The 9,073-nt window shown below is 33.6% G+C and overlaps 2 protein-coding genes across 2 annotated transcripts; one reads left to right on the top strand and one right to left on the bottom strand.

Annotated features, from left to right (window-relative positions):
- Positions 1-859: 859 nt before the first annotated feature.
- On the bottom strand, positions 860-1,810 carry LOC131639756 (uncharacterized). Its single transcript, XM_058910221.1, has one exon. It carries the CDS (start codon positions 1,808-1,810, stop codon positions 860-862), a length of 951 nt encoding a protein of 316 aa, XP_058766204.1.
- A 4,758-nt stretch (positions 1,811-6,568) lies between these two features.
- On the top strand, positions 6,569-8,698 carry LOC131639751 (F-box/kelch-repeat protein At3g23880-like). Its single transcript, XM_058910217.1, has 2 exons — positions 6,569-7,857; positions 8,326-8,698. Exon 1 carries the CDS (start codon positions 6,690-6,692, stop codon positions 7,848-7,850), a length of 1,161 nt encoding a protein of 386 aa, XP_058766200.1. The 5' UTR covers positions 6,569-6,689; the 3' UTR covers positions 7,851-7,857; positions 8,326-8,698.
- The last annotated feature ends 375 nt before the right edge of the window (positions 8,699-9,073 follow it).

The raw sequence follows: 9,073 nt of genomic DNA on the forward strand, positions 1-9,073 counted from the left end.
TCAGCTCCGCTCAGCGGACCCTCACAGAGATTTTTCTACAAAAGAACCTCCGCTCAGCGGACCCACCTCCGCTCAGCGGACCTGCGTAAACCCAGAAAAAACCAGAACGAACCAGAACGGTTCTAACCCTCTTATACCCACCAAAACCACTCCAAAACATCATCATAACACCAATACAACACATACAAACCATAGAAACAACCTAACATCAAACTTTTCATGGTTGATTCATCAATCTATCTCAAAACCTAACTTTTTATTCAAACTCAATCAAGCCATGGAAAAGGAAAACAAACATGATCAACCACCATAACACAACAAGGATATCATTTAATCATCATACAATCATTCTCAAACAAACTTAGATCAAACAAAGACCACACAAGAAAATTGTGGAAATTGGAACAAGAAGAACAAGAACAAGACTATAAGAATCATACATCCAAGATAAATTAGATTCACCCCCTTACCTTGCTATTGTGACGATCGGCAATCGATTCGGTTGAGAATCCTCCACTTTCTCTTGTTTTTCCCCTTTGCTCTTCTTCTTCCTCTCTTCTCTTTCTTTCTCTTCTCTTTCTTTCCATCCCTTTCCCTTCTCACAATATTTCTTTCTTATAAAGAAAATATCTATCCCGCGGAAATGACCAAAATGCCCCTACGCTCAAATATCGTTCAAACGCCCCAAAACGCGGAATATTACCTTAATGATATTTCTAGTACCAAAAATATGAAAACCTTCAATTAAATATTAGTCCGCCATCCCGAACTAATACCGACTGAAACGACTCCAAAAACGGTAAAATTCCAATAAACGTCACAAACGTCCAAATTAAGCATATACTTATTTTTCCGAGCGTTACACTATATCCAGGCACGATTTGTTTGCCGTGTTTTCGTCAAGACAAATAAAAGAACCAAACGAATTAGCCAACATCATGAAGAACTCAGCACACCAAGGATGACACGGGATGCCATTGATGCGAATCCATGAAACTCTCTCTTCATCAACGTCCGGTGATTTCCATGGCTTGATATCGATGAACCATTGTTTCCACCAAGTTGAGCCATCACCAATCAACTCCCCGATGTAACCCTCCTCCATCTCCTCCAACAGGCAAAGGTTCGCTCCCACCGGAGTTACTTTGATGGAGAACACTCCCTCCATCTCAAAATAAGTTTGAATGTTATACGATGATCCTGGGTTTGAAATAACACCCACATACGCCTCTGACAACCTAATTTTCTCCTCTTCACTCGCCTTGAAAACCAAAGCCTTCCCTTCCTCATCTTGCCTTGCTGCTTTTTCGTTAGAGACAACGTCCGCAAAAGATCTCCCTACATATATACCAACGTACTTGTTCACTTTCACCGCTTCAGCAACCTTGTTCCCCTCATGAAAAAGACTAACGCCGCCTCCACGCTTCCCACCTCCTTGCTGCCCCAAACCTCCATAGCCCAACTTCCTTTCATATCTCGGAATGTTAGCGTGAATTTTCCTACCATCGATCAGTATATTGTCTAGCCTCACCGCCAGGATTCTCGCATCCGCCACCGCTACGAACCTAGCAAAACCGAACCTCTTACCATTTCTGATAGACCTAGGAGGAATTACCACCTCCACCACCTCTCTGTGGCATCCAAACAACTCGAAGATGTCCTTGGCTCTGACTCTAGTAGGGAAATCAGAAAAGAAGAAGGACGACACCGACTCCTCCACACCCAACCAACGACCACCATTGAACGGAAAGCAGTCCCACTTTGACTGCACTGCGCGAAAATTCCTCTTTTGCACTCTCTGCCACTCCATGAAAAGATCTACAAAGGGATAACCACCGGAAGAAAACTGTTATGTATTAACTATGTTATGCATATAAACAATTTTGATATTATAAAAAGTCTCAACCTAAACCAAAAACAATTAATTGTGATTGGGGTCAAGGTTGTTCTAATTCTAGACAACTCAACCCACAAACACAATAGTTAAATTAGCAAATAGCAGCAAATTAAAAAAACACAAATAAAGTTTTAGCCTCTAGTTTTACTAATTTGCAAATTTAGTCTGCCACTACATATTTATATATTTTTTACTCACATATCAAATTTAAAATAAAATAAAATAAAAAAGAAAAAAATATACACTTATACAGTTAATAAATCACTACCATATATTACCTGAAATATTTTAATTAGCTGTATGACATAGTGATAGTGGCAATGCATATGTGAATCAAACCAAGTCTTCTTATATTATTTTGTTATGGAAACATAAAAAATTTCCGTAATATATAAAAGAAAAGTGTTATAAAACTAACTAAAACAATAGAGAGATCAAAGAGAGATAGAGAAGAAAGAGAGCAATATTATCTTATCTTATTTTTAAGTGTGCTTTACATTGTAATATGGGTCTCTATTTATAGGACTCAAGGGAGATAGAAAATCATACATATTAAACACATATTAAGTATGGAATAGGAAGATGAAGAACTAGGAGATGGATGGACATCCACTAACATAAATATTCATAACACTCCCCCTTGGATGTCCATTGAGGATATGCCTCGTTAAAACCTTACTGGAAAAAACCCAGTGGGAAAAATTCTAGTGAAGGAAAAAGAGTACAATATCCTTTGAATATGAATTGCCTCGTTAAAAACCTTACCAGGAAAACCCAGTGGGACAAAACCATGGTGAAGGGAAAAAGAGTGCAAAACATATGTTTTTCTCCCCCTCATGCATACATTTATATGTGTGAGGATATTCTTTGTAGTTGCTGCTTAAAATGTCTTCTTCGAAGTGACTTCATGTAGTGCTAATAGTTATGCAGGATTTTATGAAGTTGTTGCCATGATTTGTTTTATAGATCTCCATGAAATGATTGTACCATCACATGTAAATAAATAGCCTCTTTCTGATCTACCATTGTCTGAATCTGACAAGTAACCTGCATCTCTAAGATAACGAAGTATATGTTTGACCGCTTTCCAATTTCTTCGTGTAGGTGAATAATTCTATCTTGCTAATAGATTGACCGCAAATGATATATTATGATGTGTGTATTTAGCAAGGTGCATTAGTACTCCAATTTCACTAAGATATGGTACTTCAGGACCAAGCAATTTTTATCCTTTTCTCGAGGCCTAAAAAGATCTTTCTCCATATCTAATGATCTAACAACCATATTGGAGTAGACAACATGTGACATTTGTTCATATAGAATCATTTCAACACTTTTCTATATAGTCTTCTTGATGTACAAATATTCTTTTGTCCACATGCTCAATTTGCAAACCTAGACATATTTTGTCTTTTCTAGGTCCTTCATCTCAAACTCTTTATTTAAGTAATTTATAGCTTTTGGAAGCTCTTCAGGAGTTCCAATAATACTTATGTCATCCACATAGACAACTATTATTGCAAATATTTTTCCACATCATTTTATGAAAATAAAAGGACAATTTGATCATACCACGTGCGTCTAGATTGTTTCAATCCATAGAGAAACTTGTTCAATTTGATGGAGTGGTTTTCTCGAGATCCAAAATTACGTGCCTTTGGTATATTGAACCCTTCAGGGAGTTTCACGTAAATGTCACTATTAAGTGAACCATATAAATAAGATGTCATAACATTCACCATGTTCAAATTAAGCCCTTCATGTGCTACAAGGCTAATTAAATATAAAAAAAATCGATTGAATCCACTACAGGTGGATATGTTTTATCAAAATCAATCTTAGGTATTTGTGAAAATAATTGAGCAATAAATCAAACTTTATATCATTCTTATGTTTCTTTTTCATAAAAATCATTTATATCCAATTGGTTTAACACCTTGAGGTGTTCGGACTACAGGTCCAAAAGTGAGTCACTTGTAAAGTGAGTTTAATTCTTATGTAATTGAATATATTCATTTGGCCAATTCTCACTTAGTCTACAATCTTTAATAGACTTTGACTCATGATCCTCGTTATCATTGATCACTTTTAGCGCTATATTGTATACAAAGACATTGTCAATATTGACTTTATTTGGCTATCTCAATTTTGGTTCCATTGCATTTCATCCATGACATAATTTATCGAGATCTCTTTATTTCATATTTCAAGTACTTGATTTGTTCTTCTGGAACTGAAAATTAAATTAGATCAAAGTGCTCTTAGCATTTTCATATCCTCACTTGGGTCATCTTTAGTTTCTTTTCTTAGTAGAGGACTTTTAACATTGGAACCGACTCTCATACCACGCTTCAGGCGCAGCTACAACTCATTTGCAATATTATATTATCCAATAGGAGAATCCACTTTGAGTGGAGTATTACCAGCTGATAATTTATTTCATAAACTTTGCAAATGAATAATATTTTGAACTTTTGGTTCATATTGATTTGTACGAGGATCAATACAACAATTTATTTTAATTTGTTCATTTGAACTTCTTGTTCATGATTTCAGCTGTTCATTTCCCTCCCCCTAATATTGGGAAAATTAATTTATCACGTGATAATCAGCCTACTGGGCTGCAATCAAGTATTTGATTATTTGCTCAAATTATATCCTCAAAATTGAGATTCATATTAATTATATTTTTCCAATATTCTTTCATGACTCATCTTAATGTATTATATTGGAGCAATTGGAATATACACAACACATCCAAATGTTCACTAAGATGAGAAATATTATAATACATTAGGGAGGACTAAGATATAGCATACTGTTGGCTTAATGCGAATAAATATCTTAATATCATACTTTGGGTGTTTCAAATATATAATTTAGAATTGATTATCTCATAAGTATCAGCCATATAATAACTTTAGACGTCTAAAGAATGGATCTTCGGGTCCATTTTCTTTTTATGAACATATATTACATAATATTCAATATCAATTTTAATAATATATATGTGATACTTATACAGGAATTTCTATAAAAAAAAGTTCAGAAAACAAGATCTTAGTCTAATTAGGTGAGAAAATAATTTCACAAACTTCTGGTTGTGAATAGAGACATATGCATGATATTTTAGTCGATGCAACAGTTAATGTCATAAAAACGCAATTTCTCAAATTTTTATTTTCTTTTAGAAACATACAAAAATTTAATGGATTGAAGAAACTTCTGGTTCTTCAATACAAATTATTCGCATCATATTATATCCGAGATGACCCAACCGGTTTTACCAACGACACATTTAAGTGTAATTTGTAAACTAATGGTTTACAATGACATGTGCTTAAATTGTACTAATATAAGTGTAGTACAAGCCCAAGGAAAAAAAGACGGTAGCTTTTCTATTATACATTTTATGTCCAAATTCATTTGTGTAATACAAAGATATTCAATACCTCCAGTATAATTCAAAACCAATATAGTAATAGTATCTCATTATTAAACACTTTAATCAAACACATTCATATGAACATATTATCATATAATTATCAAACAATTACCCCTTATAAAATTAAACATATTTAATCAAACAATATTATATCACTAAAATTATATCATCATATAATTAATTTGATTTACTATCCTTCAGGGATGGATAAGTTCTTCAAAAACTATAAAAATAATTTATTTTTCTATCCTTCAGGGATGCTTGATAAGTTCTTCAGGAACTATAAAAATAATTTGTTATACAATAATCTAAAAAATATATATAACCATCCTTCTGGGATGCGTTAAAATTATTTGTGTCATTTTTCTAGAATGACAATATTTTAATGAGCATATTACAAGTTATGAATTTTTAGATCGATACAAAAAAAAAAAATTATGAAATCCTTCTGGGATTCAATAATATTATAGATGCGACCTTTTAAAGATTATCGAACTTTGAATTCTTCTGAAATTCATCAATTATTGATAAACACAATACTCGATTAAACTCAATCTTTGAATAATAATTTGGAGATAGTTTAATAATAATAATCTTTAGTTCTACAAATATCACATCACAATTATTTCCATAAACAACGGTCAAGAAAAATTATTCTTTGTGCAATCCTTCAGGGATGCTTGAATATTAAATTAACACTTTTATGTGTTAAAATTCAATTTCGGACAAACATATAGAAATGCTTTAATGTTAAATTCTTCTGGAATTTAACAAGAATTATCAAAGAAATCTAATATTATTGTACAAGGTAAATAAATTTCTCTATAAAATATAAAAAATTAAACATATTTATATGAAGAAAAAAAAATAGTAACAAAATCATGAATTATATTATATTGGTTAAATATATTAAGATTAGAAAATAACGTAGAACCTGGCTATACCATGACTCGCGTTGTAGAGTATCGTGCTGATAACGTGTTATAAAACTAACTAAAACAATAGAGAGATCAAAGAGAGATAGAGAAGAAAGAGAGCAATATTATCTTATCTTATTTTTAAGTGTGCTTTACATTGTAATATGGGTCTCTATTTATAGGACTCAAGGGAGATAGAAAATCATACATATTAAACACATATTAAGTATGGAATAGGAAGATGAAGAACTAGGAGATGGATGGACATCCACTAACATAAATATTCATAACAAAAAGTATGATATAATTGTGTAGGGTTGGTTTTACTTTTCAATTAGGGCTCATAGTTTCTCCTCGTAAAAGAGAATAATATGTGGGTTTAACTTTTCTACTCCAATTCATCAACTGCAGAACCCCTCACATAAACCACATGAGTCCCCAGTCGGAGGATCCTCATAACGTGCCGGTGCCGGTATATATCCCCGGCGAACTCATCGCCGACGTGCTTTCCTTCCTTCCCGTCAAATCAGTCCTTCGATTGAGATGTGTGAGCAAGACATTGAGTTGTATCATCTCTGATCCTTCCTTTGTCAAATCGCATCTTAACCGATCCGCACGAAAGGATGAACTCAAACTTGTAAACTTTTTGGAATGGAAGAAGGTCTCGTTTTCAGTTTTTCGAATGTCTGAAAACCCTCCAATCATTTTCAATCTCCCTGAAGATTCTTACTATACATTGAAGGAGAATGGCTGGTTCAATATAGCTGGTTCCTGCAATGGTTTACTTTGTTTTTACGATCAACGTTATAGCTATAACTCTACAGTTGTAGAGACAGGGCTCCTTATTTGGAACCCGGCCACGAGGACAATATCAGAAAAAATATGCTGTAGTGGTATCGGCTCCATTGAATCTCTTGCTAATTTTATGTTTGGTTGTGATAATTCAACCAACACTTATAAGGTGCTGTATTTTATTCCTTATAAAAAACAAGTAAGAGTTCTCACTTTGGGTAATAATGTTTGGAGAAATATTGAAAAATCTCCGGTGAAACATTGTTCCTCCATGAATCTTGCCCATCTGAGTGGTACTGTTAATTGGTTGGCAATCCGCAAACACTACTCCACTTATGATTACAAGAATATAACTATTGAGCAGTTTGTGATTATTTCACTTGATTTGGGCACGGAGACACATACTCAGTTGCGGCTTCCTCCGGGTTTCAATGAAGTTCCATTTGTTGAACCACATCTAAGTGTGTTAATGGATTGTCTTTGTTTTTCTCATTATTTCAAAAAAACTCATTTAGTAATATGGCAAATGAAGGAATTTGGAGTTCAAGAGTCTTGGTCTCAATTCCTTAAAATTAGTTATGACAAACTTTTGTTGGATCGTCACTCTGTTTATTTTCAATTGTTGCTATTATGCTATTCGGAGAAGAATGATACACTGATTTTTATGAACTATCTTGAAAGCCAAGCAATTAACCGGAGGGATAACAGAATGGAGAGAATGAATAGCGTAGAGGGAATAGATAGATCCTTGTTGTTGAGTGGCCATGATCATGTTGAAAGCTTGGTTTGGTATTGTTGAATTGAAAGTAAGTTTCTCTAGAATGATTTATTTGTTTGAAGTATGAAGATGTTTTTGCAAATTTATATAAATTGAATATTCATGTTCTGATTGTGTTGTTTACACCTACTACATCCATATTGATTAGGGAAACATGATCTATATTGGATAATCACACTGCTACATATTCTAATCTCCAAGTTACATGCAGCACTGAAACTTGTTCTTAATTCATCTATTTGTTTATATGCTGCATAAAGCATATAGGCCATAATGGTTTCAATATTGTGATGTTATTAATTTATAATTAGGTTGCTTCTCTAGATAACTTAATGAACCTACTTTCCTTCATTATCATATGAAGTCATATGATGTTACTAGAAATCTCTTATTTTAGTTGTCTATGCACTTTCATACGAACACTAATCTATAAGATGACATTCTTTTTCTTCCTGGTATATAGAATCATCTGATGTGTTGCTTCTGTCTGGTGTAGGGGCGGTTTGGGTCTGGCTTTGCGGGGATGTCACGTGCAGCAGGGTGGATCGAGTTCAGGCTGAGTATCCTGTCTCGCACAATTCTGCTTCGTTGTTTTTCTTCTTGTGTGGGTGTGCCAATTAGAGGGCTGCTGTTTTTTGTTGGTTTCAACTCAGGAATCTTTATCTGGATGTTAATTCATATTGATTTCATGCCATCTTTTGAATTAGTTCAACTCATGGTCAATTAGCAAGAGATTTTGTAATAAGTTGTGATATTTAAGTTATCATATTCCTTTTGTTTCAGTTGTATCCTCAGGAAGTTGATTTCTCGCAAGACTTTTGTATAAGTCATGATATTTAAGTTATCATATTCCTTTTGTTTCAATTGTATCTTGTATGTATTTAACAACCGAATCTTCTTATCTTTGAGAAAATATTTCATATAACATCAAACTAATATTGATAATAATAAAGATAATGATAATAATGTAAAAGAGGAGCTGATTTATACAGCTTACATTATGCATATAAGTTCAAGGTTTTAAAAAACTGTCACAAATGTGTTGCGGTTGCATTGTGACTTTCGCGATATTGGTCGGTATAGGTATTGTGTTTCAAATAACTGTCATTGCGTTGTGAATTTCTCACAACATTGCATAATATGAGATTCGTCCTCCTTAACCCTATGGTTGGGTATTTATGGATTTCTCACAACATTGCATAATATGAGATTCGTCCTCCTTAACCCTATGGTTGGGTATTTAC

Source organism: Vicia villosa, unplaced genomic scaffold, assembly GCF_029867415.1.
Source record: "Vicia villosa cultivar HV-30 ecotype Madison, WI unplaced genomic scaffold, Vvil1.0 ctg.002755F_1_1, whole genome shotgun sequence".
Lineage (NCBI taxonomy): Eukaryota > Viridiplantae > Streptophyta > Magnoliopsida > Fabales > Fabaceae > Vicia > Vicia villosa.

Excerpts from the sequence above, each read along its gene's own strand:
- LOC131639756 (XM_058910221.1), bottom strand. The coding sequence starts at position 1,810 with ATGGAGTGGCAGAGAGTGCAAAAGAGGAATTTTCGCGCAGTGCAGTCA.
- LOC131639751 (XM_058910217.1), top strand. The coding sequence starts at position 6,690 with ATGAGTCCCCAGTCGGAGGATCCTCATAACGTGCCGGTGCCGGTATAT.